Here is a 14,818-nt window from a genome sequence, read left to right on the forward strand (position 1 = left end):
ATGCAAGAAAATTAATCTGTAAGCTTCCAAAGAGAATTGTTTCAAAGCACTTTTTATGGTTGGAAACCACTTGGAATACGTTCCTTCAAGCCCTACCAATAAATGATACACTCAGACCACCACTCCAATAGTAATAAAAAATTTAATATACTTTAATACATCTATGATTAAGAAGTGTTCTTTTTTTTAAAGAAAACAACCATATTAAGGAATCGAATTCCTAATGGAAATGTAGATGTCATCTCACACATAAACTTAACATTATTTTAAAATTACATTTGGTGAGAGATTGCTTCTGGATTAAAATGACTGGCCCACATCAAGTAGTAGGGTACATGCCCTTCTGCAAATTCTATAGGCCGAGTAGTTTCATTTCTCTTTAAATACCATCATCCACATGCAAACACAACCACATCATACCTTTGGATTTGGATAAAGATCATTCTTGGAGAGGTTTTTACCATCAGCTCCTGTTAAGATTTTGTTGCGAATATGAATCACGATCTCAGCTACATTATATCTGGGGAAAGACAAAGTTTCCATCTTGGGAATCTCCTGCTGGTTGGAAGGAAGAAAAAGCAAAGGTGAGAAACATGGCACAACTAGCTCTTCTCTTTACCTGGAAGCTGATAAACATAAGCAAAACTAACAAGCCAATGTCGAACCATTCATAGTCGTATTAACTATAAGCAAACACCCTCATAAGATAACACAAAGCACACACATGTGTATATCCTAAATTATGAGTGTGTGTGTTTGTGTGTGTGTGTGTGTATCTGTCCTGAAATATCTTTTATGAATGGCTCAGTCATTCTCTAATTTCCTAATGCTATTCTCTTTCATATGGGAAAGAGGACTTTGCTTGAATATACGTGAAAATTCCTGGTTTGTTTGGTTTTTTTCCTTTGTTAAATTTAGGGGACTTAGGGTTTAACAAGATTGGTCCTGAGAATTAATCCTCAAGGCAAGATTTATAGGCAATGCTATCAGCAGAAGTGTTACATATAAAGAGTACCAACATAAGGATAATAAAACTGTACTCTGATCTAACATCCTATTTGATGTATACATAGTGAGATGGTTAGTAAGATTTAAGATGCATATGGGAGGAGAGAGGTGAAAAAATATAGTAAAAACAGAATGCTGTAATTGGTGGGAATTGCAATCACCAGAGAGATAACTTAAAACAACCACCACCACCACCACCACCACCACCACCACCACCACTTTCCCCTAATGTCCTCAGATGTGAGCTACTCCCATCTGTGTCCCCCTACAGCAGTTGTTCTCACAATTTCGCACCTCCCCTCCCAGGTGGGGGGACACCAGGGTATGTGTGGAGACATCTTTGGGGGTCAGGACTGGAATGGGTGCTACTAGAATCTAGTGGTAAGTGTCCCAACATGCTGCTGAACAACGTACAACGCACAGAAGTGCCCCCCCCACCTCCACCGCAGCAAAGAATTATTCAGTCCAAATGTCAATAATGCTGAGGTTAAGAAATCATGTCCTAGAGCCTTGCATTTAACTGTTATAATGCCTGCCACAGTGTATTGTGATGTTTCTAGAACTGTGATACTACACTTTGAGCCCCCAGAAGCTGACACCTTTTCATTTTATTTCTAGCTGTACCCAGCAGAACAGCAGTGGTGGCAAGAGCAGGAGGAGCACCGGCCACAGCCGCGCCGCCTCTGCCTCTCAGTGAACAATGTCGGGTTTATTACATACAGATCCCCTACTCCGTGAGGAAGTAGCGTAATTCAAAAGACCCAATGTGAATACATTCAATTTTGCAAACAAACTGAAATGACCCCAAATTCTGGAAATCCATTTCTTTAGGTGCCTAATATTTCATAGACTATTACAGCTAAAAGAAGTTTCAACAATTTCCCTAACCTCTGATAAATGCGGGCAGCCACTCTGAAGGATGACTGACAAACAACTTTGCACTTCTCTGTGAACACGTGCAAACATCACAAAATTCACTAACTCCCAAGGCAACTTTTTTCCACTTCAGTGTGGTTCTCACGATTAGGTAACTCTTCCTCACCCTGTGTAGACATCTGTTTGCTGTAATCTTTACCCACTGGTCCTATTTGCCGTCAAGGCAGCTACAAATAATGTATTAACTTCTGTTTACATGACACCACTTTTAAAAATGTGAAGAAAGATACCACACCTCTGCTTAGCCATCTCTTCTCAAAGGTTAAGTATACTTTAAGTAGAGCCACCGCTTACATGATATTATTTTAGAAACTACCATTCTACTCACTTTCCTCTAAAGCAATTTTGTCTATGTCTTCTTGAAACGTAATGCTCAAACTAAACGCAATACTTCAGATACAGGTTGCAGGCAGAGTATTAATATAAGTAGACATTAGCCACTGCTAATCTAGTCTACGACTGTAGCACGTACTCTCTGTCTCGGTCACTGTCTCTCTCTCTTTCATACACACACACAAAGAAAACTCCCGGAACTCCTTCAGTGTGACCCATTGATATCAAGCCAGGACTTCCCCATATTTTTCTTACATAATTATTTGAACCGTAAGCAAGGATCTGCCCTCCCATTACTGAATTTTGTAATTTCATACTTTCATTCCATAGTCAGCATCTTTCTGACTCCAGATCCTCACACCTCACATATTAAATGTCCTTTTCAGCATAAACACCCATTCCTCAATTTCATCTAAGTCACAGATTTAAAAACTACTGACAGAAATACTTGGCCAAAAGATTGTAGAAAAAGTCACTTTTCCAAAACAAGCTACATCCGGATCGAAGATTATCACAATAGAGGGGCGGTCAAGCAACAGACCCCTGGTTTTGGCGCTGGGGATGATCTCGGGTCAGGAGATGGAGCCCCAGGCCAGGCTCTGCGTTCAGCATGACGTCTGCTTGGGATTTCCCTCTCCCTCTGCTCTGCCCTTCCCATTCATGCTCTTTCTCTCTCCCTCTCAAATAAATAAATAAATCTTTAAAAGAATTATCACGAGAGAGAAAGAGGAAGTGTAAAATGCCTTCATAATCACTACTGCACATCCTTCTCTAATGTGTCTTGCACACTCTATCAGATCAATCCTTACAAACACCAAATGCACCATGTAACATCTTTACAAAAATACTCCAGTAACCCTACCCTCCACATCAAATTCAAATTTTTCTGTTGGTTTCGAAAACACTCCAATATTTAATAAATCAATGAATTTTCTGCTTCAAGTTAGTCTCCTCCAAGATGTTTCCCAAACTCCCAGGGTTCCTTTTTGGAATCTTCTCCCATATCCAATTTCTATCTTTCTGTGATAGTACAATTTCCGTTCCAAGGCATTTTGGGGAGGTGGGGGGAAAGGCCTTCCAGCTGAACGGTAGGAGGTCTCTAGTGGCATAAAGCACATAAACAACCTAGTCCTATACCAGGGTGACCCTCAGCCCGCCTGGCAAGTAGGTGGTACCAACGGCTCGTTATCCCTCTGGTTTCTGCAGACCCGCAGCCCCCCCCCAGCAGCTGCACGGAGTGGAGGCTGACAGAAACCTGTCCTACCCTACACTCTTCGTTTTGCTAAAACAAGTTAGTTCATGAAATCAAAATTCCGGGAGGCAAAGACTAAACAAACACGACCTCAATAAATCAAGTAAAAAGTTCCCTGAACTCGCTCAGGGAAAATGAAGGTGCTATGCGCGCAGAGGGCCGTGCACACACCGCCCTCTTCCTGCGAATCTTGGATTGCTCGAAGTACCGCACCTTCGCGGCGGCCGAGCGATGCGTGCGCAGCGGAGGCGTGTGCCAGGCTGCCGAGCGCCCCAATCCCGCCGCTGCTAGATCAATGGGCTCCAAACATAGGAACACAAGCTTGGACGGGCCAGCTTCAGCTCGAGTTTCTGCTCACACGGTCTGCGGGGCAACAGACACTCGTCGTTCCGCGGGAACTACGCTCGGGCTGTTTCTGGGACCGACACAAACTGAGGAGCCGCATCTCCCGGGGACCGGCTCCCCCAGACGCCCCCAGCGCGGCGCGGCCACCGAGCCCGGGTGTGGGCTCCTGCCCGCGCCTCCGGAGGGACGACGCCCTCCGGCTCCCGTCCCCCCGCGTCTGCTCGCGTTCCCTCACCGCGCCAGCCGGCCGCCCGCAGGAGGGCGAAGAGCTGCGGCGCTGCCGCAGGCCCGGTCAGAAGTCAACAGACGTCCACCACCGACGGTTGTCTCTTTTCAAACTTGCCGCCGCCTTCTGGAAGTCCCGCCCCCTCCGCCCAGCCCACTTCCTCCTCGGCCGCCGCGCCGGGTGCCGGTAAGGCTCAATAGACTGGAGGCGTGTGGGGCTTGTGCCGCGAGAGAGGGCGCCGGGCTGGGGCCGGAACCGCTTTTCGCGGCGTCGGCGTCTCGTCGGACCTGAATTCCACCGGAAGTGGGAGCGCCGCGGCTGGCAGGAAGGGCTGGGAACTTAGAAGTATGGCCGCTGCGCGGTTCTTCCGCAGCACGGAGCCCGTCTGGGGCCCGAGGTGGGGAGCAAAAGCAGATGGACAGTTTGTAGAGACTTGAGCTAAGCTCAGGGTGAGAAGGGAGAGCGGATGTGGGGCCCACAAGCAGCACCACCACTATCCAGACCCCAGTCCCCGTACTCTGCGTGGGGAGGCACGGCCGGGAGAGGCGAAAGGAAGCTCAGGCTCTTCGGGCGGACGGGGCTGGAAGGGGTTTGTTCGCGGCCTGTAGGAGCCGCACTGTTGGGAGTAGAAGCCAGGCCTCCCCACCGTTAGCTTCTGCCTCCCTCCGGCGTCTCTCCACAGCAGCCGGCCCGGCAGGCGCTTCCCGACGCCGGCGGCTCCCCCGACGGCTCCCCCGACGAGCACGTCCCCGGGTGAAAGGTGCTTCATACGCGACCCCGGTCCGCCTTCTGCCGCGCAGGGCGGGAGCGAACGGGCGTCGGGGGAGCGCTCGGGAGGTGTCCTTGGGTTTGGGGGCTTTGGGGGCCAGAATGGGAGTCGCGTCCGACCGCGGGAGCTGGTGGAGGTCCTGTGTGGGATGGCGCGTCTGGCCTGGAGAAAGTGAAACGTCACGCTAGAAAAACTGTGTTGGAAGTAGACAAATTCCGGTGCTTTTTAGTGAGTATTGATAGAGAAGTGCATGCCCGTGTCTAACAAAAATACGGTTCCTATTAAGTGGTTTAGGGCTTCTGTTTCCTTAAGTCTAAGTCTCAAAGTCAGAATGTAGTAAAAACTCAAAAGGAGGTGAGGACAGTCGACTTTTTTTTTTTTTTATAAGATTCTATCCATTTATTTGACAGAGAGATCACAAGGAGGCAGAGAGGCAGGCAGAGAGAGAGGAGGAAGGAGGCTCCCTGCGGAGCAGAGAGCCCGATGCGGGGCTCGATCCCAGGACCCTGCGATCATGACCTGCGCCGAAGGCAGAGGCTTAACCCACTGAGCCACCCAGGCGCCCCAGGACAGTCGACTTTTAAAGATCTCAGAGAGTCAGTGAGGAAAGGAGAGAGAGAGAGGCGCGGAAAAAAAAAAAAAAAAAAAAACTTTTATTGGCAGTTGCCAAATCAAATGTGTTACTTGTGCTCACTTACCCTCCACTGGAGCGCATCTCCTCGGAGGCAGGGAAAGGGGAGACACCTAAGGGTGGAGGCCACAGCTCCGGAATCAGTAGCTGGGTTTGAATTTCAGGTCACACTACTTACTGCTTATGTGGACTCAGGCAATGGCTTCCCCTAACTAGGCTGCTTTCCACCTCTGCGAAATGCAGATAATGCTCTTGTCATCTGTAGGTTGTCATGAAGATTAAATGAATTTGTTCGTGTTAAGTGCCCAGCAGAACTGTGAGCACTCCGTAAGAATTAGCTGTTATTTTGGACATTATTTGTATTTGGTCCCTATGCACGTGGTAAGGACTCCACAAATATGGGAACTGTTGAGAATCCAGACAAGACAAGAGCGACCTGTATGTGGCCCGAGAATAGAAGGGACCCGATGGGAAGAAAAACAAGACAACTTTACAATATAATGGTTTGATTGGGGGATGATTTTACCATAGGTGTGGCAATTTTGATAGTTCTATTAGAATTAAAAGTATGAAAGGGCTAATGGGTGTTTGTTGAAATTATCGAAGGATAAATTTGACTTTTTAAAAAATTCAGTTGCCTGTCACTGGGTAGTGTGAGGTGGAGGGTGGAATGGCAGAAACCTCAACTTAGACTTTCTGGAATTTTAATCATCCTCCATAAAGACATTACCTACAGCAGAATATTGAACCTAGTATTCTTGATGACTGTGGCGTCCTGGTTTTCTGCACCGGACACCCTCCCATGATCTGTATCCGCTCTTCTATTTCATTTTCCCTGTCAGTGCTCAGGCCATGGCCTCCCTCCCAGCCTAGACTGCAGGGTTTATCAGCATCCAAACTTCCTGTGTCTAAGGCCTCTGACCCAGGTGCCTGTCAAAACTGTGGCCCCGAATGCATCCCACAAGTCCCGAGCTCGGCTCCCTGAAGGAAACAGTACACAGGGGCATGTGACATATTTGTGGTCTCCAGCTTCGGCTCACCTCCTGCTTCTTGACAGTCCATTGGTTTCCTCAGAGCTTTCGGTGCCTTCTCACAAACTACCCCTTCCAGCCCCAACTCCCGTCTTTGTGAGAAGGTGGCCAGTGTAGTCCGAAAGGTGTTTTTAAGCCCGTAACACATTCACAAGCATCTATGGTTTTTATACTTGTTTCTGATCTCAGTTTAATTCCATGTTCCCTTTCCAGATTGCACTTTCCAGGCTGGGTGACAGACCTGCAAGGACTGAGCGGACCTTCGAGTGACATGATGGGGATGCTCAGCGAGGCGACGACAGCCTGCAGCTGGGACCTCCCCTTTAGTGCAGGTGGTGCTCAGTGGTAGCTTCTACTTTAGGTTAAAATAAACAGATCTCTTTTTAAAGTGAGGGGTTCCAAATTGTGGCTTCTGCTTTGTTTTTAGCAGTTAGCAGATCAATAAGGCCGAAAACTTGGTTCGCTTAATCTAGGATGGTAGAAATGGGCAAAAATATGAAGCTGGATTCTACTCCCTACTTGCCGTCAGGCACCCATGCATTGGAACAGAGGCTCCCCAGGGGCCACACTCATGTCCAGTAGTCGCCTTGTTTCAAGCTAACTGAGAAAATTCAAGCCGTTACGCAACACACACCTTAAGGTCCTGCGTCCCCGTGTCCGTCCCTGCCTCGCGTACCTTCCTCTTACTCATTGGCCTGGGCTGCTGATCAGTGGTTCTCTTTCTGGGCCTCTCAGCTGTATTCCTACCACTGATCAGTCCCTTCTTAAAACCTAACTCCCTTTGCTTTGCTCCTTTTTCTTCTTGCTACTTCATACTTCTTAGCTGGCTCTTTCCTCTCTTTAAATAGTGTAAGTTCCAGCATCATCATCATCGTTACTGTTATTTTGTCTGTTTTCTCCTTGGGCGTATCATCCACTCACCGTTTTAATCTGTTTGTTCACGAAGCCTAAAACTACTGTTGTTCCGGACTTCTCCCTTGAGATTCAGGCTTTCACTTCTATTGATTGACAAGTTCCTTGGGGCCTTCCTAGATGTATTCTGAAACCAGGCCCACAGTTGGACGGCAGGACAAGGCAAAAGAAAGAGGTAGGCCATGCTGGATTGGTAGGTGGCGGGTTGAATAAGCAAAGGAACTTATATACAAGACTTGTCTTGGGTGGCTGCAAGAGGAGAAGATCTCTTGACTTGCCTGCCAAATCTTGAAAGTTTATATCCTTTGAGTCACGTATACAATCCAGATGGGTCTCAACAGTACATCACTATCTCAAGGCTGTGTCCTTGGAGCAGACTCTGGGTGCAGAGAAGGCAAGCTGGACACCCATTCCAAGAACGGGGTGGTGGAGTGAGAAGCCTCCAGTTGCCAGTGTCCAGCTTACAGGTCAACCAGTGGTCATGTCCTCTTGGTGACTCCAATAATTTCCTTGGCTTCTAGATAGATCCACTTGGGAGGGTGCACGAACCACTCCAACTTTAACTTATCCTGTTCATTTCCATTATCTTGGTGCTGTTTCTAGCTTTACCACCCCTGCCCACACCCCCAAATTCATCTTGTAAGTAGGAACCATAATGATCAGTCCCAAATGTAAATCTAAACGTTTCACTTGTCTGCTTATATTTCTTCCATTCATCTTTCTTGTCACCTCCAAGGTAAAGTCTTAACTTCAGAGCCTGCCATGCTAAGAACTTCATGATCTTGTCACTGTTGATGTTTCCAACCTGACCTCCCACCACACCCACTCCCAGGTCATGAGGCTGTTTTATACTTTGAGACCTTATTTTTGTTGACTGTCTGGGCTATCCTGATTTTCTTTGCCTGACTTTTAGTTATCCTTACTTATTTTTTTGGAGGGCCTTTCAAGAAGTTTTTACCCAATCTGCAGTCTGAATTAGTTGACTTTCCTCCTGGCTTTTACTGGCAATCATCTTTTCATTCAAAAAACTTTATTAAGCCCCTAATTTTGTGCCAGATGCTGAGCTACATACTAGAAACATAATAGTGAACAGATTGATAGAAACCCATCCAACAGTGGACCTGACAGTCTCATAGGGAAGGGAAGCAGGTAATAAAAAGATGTTTTAAAAGAATGCAGTTAAGCCAGATTGGCTCCATGCTTGAGAATATCTGGGAATTGGCCAGCTTTAACAGATGGGGGCGGGGGGAGAGAACGGAGGCGAGACAGGTGCTGCAGATAGAGGTAATAAGTCATTTGAAGGCCCTTTCAGGAGAGGAGAGCACAGTCTAGGAACACAGATTCCAGACAACGGGCTGAGGAGGTAAGTAGAGACCAGATCATGAATATTCTGGTCATGTTAAGGAGTTCTTACTAAAGACGATAGAAAGCTTGAAGGATTTTGACATGACTAGATTTATATTTTAGGTGATGATTCCGGCTAGTCTGAGAAAAATGGAATTCAAGAGTGGCAGGGAAACAAGTTCAAGAGGGAGAGAAACCAGTTGGGACATCATTATAGTAATCCAGAGAAATGAAGACCGCAGCCTGTACAAGGGTATTGCCAGTGTGAAGGAAACAGATCCCAAAGGAATTTAAGAAAAAGTGGTGGGGACACCTGGGTGGCTTAGTCGTTAAGCATCTGCCTTCGGCTCAGGTCATGATCCCAGGGACCTGGGGTTGAGTCCAGCTATCATATATTCATAGCCTAGTACAGGTCCTTAAGGGTAGATGCTTGATAAATGTTGTTCTGTGAGAGTTTTCTGACTCAAGCACCCAGACAAATGGTCATTCTGATTTATAGAGGGAAACTCATTTGGTGGTGAGTGGTGGTTGAGTTTTAGGCATGTCAAACTCAAGACGCGCCTGTGGGAGATACACATGAAAATGTCCAGATCCATGGCATTTGGAAGAGATCAGTGGATTCTTTGTATACATAGAAATAAATAAATAAACAAATATATAAATAAAAGTTTCTATTATACTGAAATAGTCTGTTTCATGTCTGTCTCAACGACTATCCAGGGCTGTTCTTAATGACTTGATTCCCAAGCACCTAACACCACGTCTGGCACAAACAGAGCACCCAGTTAATGTTTGTTGTTGAAAGGAGCTACTTTTTAAAAATGGTTCATCTAAAAAAAAAAAAAAAAATGGTTCATCTAACAGGAGAAATCAGTAATAGTAGCCTCTAAGGAGGGAAAAGGGGAGGCTGAGTCAGAGTAAAAGCAGATTCTGATTGTATATACTTATGGTCCCCCCTCTATGTGCTTATATTTCTTAAGAAAAATAAAAGGATAGCCAAAAAAGTGTTCTGCTCAACTTTTCTGAACATTAGACTGAAAACCACACTCTGACTAGGGTCTGGTCAGTGTAAGATAGGATGGTAATGTCTGAAATCATGACAGCATTTTTGACCACATCCTGGACTGATTCACAGATTTGTTGTTGCATCATTGATGCCATTATTTAAATCACTTAATAATATTTATTCATTTCTTTAAAATGATGACTAGTCATGAGTAGCCCACTGAAGTAAAATTATGAAGGGCATCAGACAAAATATTTGAAGCTGCATATCCAGAGATGTAGGTAACACCTAGTGCAAAGGAGTGTCGTAGTTTTATGCCTCCATAACATTTCATAAGAGAGAAAACAATGTGTTATCTATTTCTCAGCAACATCACAGGTTATATCTGATATGCAAAGCCCTTTGCACAAGTGTTGGAATATCCTTTGCACGTTTTAACATAGTTAATTAAAATGAATAACTAAAGATATACAATGCTTTTATAGATTTTTGAATTACTATTTTGTGTATAATTTGATATAAAAGTTTGGGGCTATAGAGCTACTGAAAATGTGTGAATATTTAAAGAAAATAGCAAATTCGAGTAACATTTCTGTATGCATGGCATGTTCACTGGGTGGCGTGGTTGTATTAACGTTAACCTTATGCCCCTTGAAAATCAACGGAAGTAGAATGATAAACATCAAACACAATGTTCTAGGGGGAAAAATTAGATTCTAAATTTATTGACTTTAAAATACATGTGCAGAGTTCAGGCTTAAGAAAAACAGCATTGAAGTCAAAGTAGCTGTCTGCTTTGATTATCTTTTAATCATTCCAGACTCATTGATGTACTTCATCCCTCAGTTGTGTTCATCTTTGTTAGTGGATTTGGGAACTGAACTCTACATTTGCAATGGTTTAAACATAATTTTTGTTGTGGATTCAAATGGAATTTTTAGTTTGAAACCATAAAACACATGTCCTCTGCTCATTTTTGATGAGCTCTAAACCAGATCCAAGGGAGAAAACACATGGTATGTCATACTCGAACCCCTCTAGGATCCTCCTCACCACCTTTCACACCAACGTCTTGTTTTAACATAAGATGTTAATATAGAATACCTTAGGGATTAATAGCCCAAACTAATGTGACACTGATAAAAATATTTGTTCAATGAGACTTTTTTTTTTCCAAATATAATTTTCATGCCCTGGGTATTTCCAGTGTTGTCATTAAAATATCTTGTAGTGTTTCCAGTTATTTCAAGGGAGCTCGTGAGAGTCACGAGAAAGAATATTAATGTTAATCAATTTAAGAAACAAAGCAGATGAGGAGGGGAGGAGAGGCAAACCAGAAAAGAGACTCTCAATGATAGGAGAACATAATGAGGGAGGGATGTGGGTAGGGGACAGGCTAGATGGGTGACGGGTATTAAGAAGGGCACCTGTTGTGATGAGCCCTGGGTGTTGTATGCAAGGGATGCATCACTGAATTCTACCCCTGAAACTAATATCACACTATGTTTGAAATAACTGGAATTTAAATAAAACATTGAAAAAATTTAAAGAATAATAAGTTAAAATTAATCATTCATAACAAATTTTGGAAGATAAAGTTACAATGAAACCAGTAATGACAGAGTAGCACAAATCAGAAAACTCTGGGGGCAAACAGCTTTTGTCACAGTTCTAGTATCACATTGTCATTCCTATGGGTCCCTTAATGCTAGTGACTTCTGTTACCTAGAGTAAGTCTAATATAGACTCTGTTTAGTGAAGCCTGAGAGGGAAATCATTTCTGAGTTCCCAACATCTTTTCATAGACCCTAATTCTGCTTTCTCTCAAGAAAGATACTCTGCGTGTTTTATCAAAAAATTTTGGTGTAAGTACGAAACAATAGTATCTAATTTCATCCTTGGTATTTAGAAAAATTTCACCTGTCAATTTTCATCCACTACTTATTAAGCAGACTCAACCTGGTAAATAAGAGTTTGGCCATATAGAGTCAAAATTCATACTGAATATTGCTGCTAGTATAGCCCATTATGATATATCTCATTTATAATATCTTTTGTTTGTGGTGCTTTAATAGTAAGAAATTGCGTTTCCAAAAAATGTCCCAGGTACCAGTTCCTCTGCATGCACTACCTCATTAATGCTAACAGCTACATGAAGTAGTTTCTATGCCCATTTTCAGATGAAAAACCAAAAGTGAAAATCACCAAAGAAACTAACAATTTACTCATAGTCATATAGCTAGGAGATCAGGGAGCCGAACGTTGAACCCAAGTACTCTCATGGTAGAAGACCTGCCCTGCGCTGCTCCACTGCACCACCTATGAACCCCTGCAGCGTAGCAGTAGGATCAGGGCTGATTCCTGTAGCCTGTGCAGCAGACCCCTTCTCTTTCCGTTCTGCAGCTTGTATCCCTAGGTCCTTGTAGCAAGGCTGTATCCCTAGATACCTTCTATCCTCTCCCACATCCCTGCAATACACACACACAAAACCAATGAGAGGGGCTATGGGGCATTGAGTGGCTCCTTTCGGGTTTAGTTGATGGATCCTTTCACCCAACTTCTTGGCTTCTTTGTGTTGTTCCAGGGATCATGACCCTCTGAAGGCTTTGGGGTGGGTTGGGAGCCTCACAAGAAGATTCTAGGCCTTCAGAGATGTCCTAGGTAGATATTCTCTCATACCTAACCCTCTTTTTCCACAATTTGGCAGCTTCCAAGTCTCCCTATTTCTCTAGGAATACCATCACTCCAAAGAGGGCGAAGTCCTAGGCTCTCCTGGGTTCTTCCTTTGTCTTAAAAGGAAGCCTCACAGAATCGCCATTTGTTGATTGCCACTTGCTTCTGGTTCTGCTCATTGACATGCTCTCCTTTCGGGGTTTTTCTCCAGGGATTAATATTAACTAAAACATAACACATTTAATAAATTCTCCTACTCCAAGAGTTGATTTCCTTAAGAAAACCACTATTTGCTTTCCATGAGAAATTCCTAATCATAATGTTTACACAGTTTTGACCTTATTTCTTGGGAACAAACCAACTGTCTTCTGCTAAGGGATTTTTTTTACCTTGACTGACAAGGAATTATTTATCTTGAAGTCACTTTATTTCTCCCCTAACCACAGCAAGTGTGTAGTCATGTGGGAGAATGTGGACATTCTATTTAACCTCTTATGTTTTCATTTTAAGCATGGAGACAGAAAGCAGAGTGGCAAACCACCTGGCTAGAACTAAGCTTCTAACCCCAGGACAAAGCAGACTCAACAAGCATTACAAAGATTTTGTATAGACTATAAATATACTGTGTGTCCGTGGGAATTCATTGAAAACTTGTATGTGTCTGACAGTATATTTTCAGGACCAAAAATTAGGACATATTACCAGTGCAAAATATTGTTTTAACTTTCTATTCTTTTCTAGGCCAGTGCAAAGGAAAGACTCTGCTTCTCTTCTCCACATTCTATCACAATTCTAGTCACCAAATGTGCGGGTTTCTCCCCCACACTGACCAATTCTCCAATGCCCACTGGGTGACCTACAGTTCAATTCAGTTCTGACACTAACTACCAGGGATTAGCATCAAGTCCCACAAGAACCCAGCCCACAAGGCTGCCCCACTTCAGATACCAATCATATAGGTCCAAGGTTTGACACCTGTGCTTCTGACCAATAGCTATAAATTGGGGTTTCCATGACCCCTTCAACAGGTTTAATAATTTGCTAAAATGGCTCAAAAAACTAAGGGGAATGCATTTACCCATTTACTGCGTAATGAAGGATATGATAAAAGACACACAGAAGGAGGTCTAGGGTGGTCCCGAGTGCAGGAGCTTCTGGCCCCATGAGGTTGGGGTGCCACCTCCTGATGAGTGACTACCGTCACCAAGCAGAAGCTCTCGGAATCCCATCGTATAGGAATATTTATGGAGGCTTCATCACATAGGCATGATTGATCATTAACCCGATCCCCATCTCTTCTCCCTATCCTAAGAATGGGGGAAAGGCTGAAAAGTTCTAAGCTTCTAATCATGACTTGGTCATTCTGATGACCAGCTCCATTCTGAAGCCATCCAGAGCCCACCCAGAGTCACCTCACTAGAATAAAAGATAACTCCTGTCTCCCAAGAAATTCCAAGAAATTTAGGAGCCCCGTGTCAGGAACTAGGGTCAAAATCAAGAACAAAAGATGCTCCTAGTGTTTGTACTGCTGAGGATGTTACAAGGTTTTAAAAGCTCTGTGCCAGGAACCAGGGGGTGGAGCGGGCATGGACAGGAGGAGAGAAACCATATATTTTGCCTATTATTTTTGTTTCCTTCTTAGAGAAATGGAGGCCTTTTCTAGATAGGTTTAAAAAAAAAAAAGACAAAGATTCTCATTTTTATTTCACAAATAATACTATGAATATTTTATTTATTAAGTTCCCAACTATTTACCGCTTTGCCAATGGAGAATTCTACATTTGAGTTGGGGGAAACAATTTCATTTCAGGGAAAATAAAGGTTTTTTTCCTAGATGATGACATCTCCCAGAAAGCGGATGAGGGAGAGAGGTAGCAGGGGCTGGAGAGGTAAGGGTGGGAAGACCACTCATTGGGCAGCCCGGCCACAGAATCCCAGTAGCCCTGCCCCCTGCTTTAGCCTCGCCTCCTATGGCGTTTGTTGCTCCCAAATGGGAGGTGAGGGCTCTTGGTATATGAGTTTAGAAATTAAGAGATTAAGAAAAACGTGTTATGTGTTAGAGCTGCCATAGCTAGTACCATAAGCAGGTTGGCTTCAACACCAGAAACTCACTGTCTCACAGTATGGAGACCAGAAGTCCAAGATCAAGGTATCAACAGTATTGGTTCCTTCTCAGGTTATGAAGAAGGGTCCGTTCTGTGCCTCTCCCCAGAGGCTGACGGTTTGCTGCCGTGTCTGGTTTTTCTTGGCTTGTAGATGTACCACCCCAATCTTTGCCTTTATCTTCACATGACATTCTTTGTGTATGTGCGTCTGGGTCCCAGTTTCCCATTCTTTCACGGACACCAGTCA

At 44.3% G+C, this 14,818-nt stretch overlaps 1 protein-coding gene and 1 long non-coding RNA gene across 4 annotated transcripts in view; one reads left to right on the forward strand and one right to left on the reverse strand.

Moving 5' to 3' along the window:
* Positions 1 to 4,236, reverse strand: part of NUF2 (NUF2 component of NDC80 kinetochore complex) — a 29,632-nt gene extending 25,396 nt beyond the window's left edge. Inside the window, exons 1-2 of one of the 3 annotated variants that reach the window (XM_004751428.3) lie at positions 4,110 to 4,236; positions 421 to 555 (exon numbers count right to left, since the gene is read on the reverse strand). In XM_004751428.3, coding sequence (XP_004751485.1) covers positions 421 to 543 — 123 coding nt within the window. In that variant the 5' untranslated portion in view covers positions 544 to 555; positions 4,110 to 4,236. Of the gene's footprint in view, positions 1 to 420; positions 559 to 3,742; positions 3,764 to 4,109 lie in introns of those variants that run through there. The other 2 variants (XM_004751429.3, XM_004751430.3) reach the window with 2 other exon arrangements.
* Positions 4,237 to 4,292: 56 nt separating this feature from the next.
* Positions 4,293 to 9,472, forward strand: LOC123392347. The gene is made up of 2 exons (XR_006607080.1): positions 4,293 to 4,860; positions 6,745 to 9,472. It is a non-coding gene; the product is annotated as an uncharacterized LOC123392347 (long non-coding RNA).
* Positions 9,473 to 14,818: the final 5,346 nt, after the last annotated feature.

Source organism: Mustela putorius, unplaced genomic scaffold, assembly GCF_011764305.1.
Source record: "Mustela putorius furo isolate JIRA1106 unplaced genomic scaffold, ASM1176430v1.1 tig00000508_pilon_pilon_pilon, whole genome shotgun sequence".
NCBI lineage: Eukaryota > Metazoa > Chordata > Mammalia > Carnivora > Mustelidae > Mustela > Mustela putorius.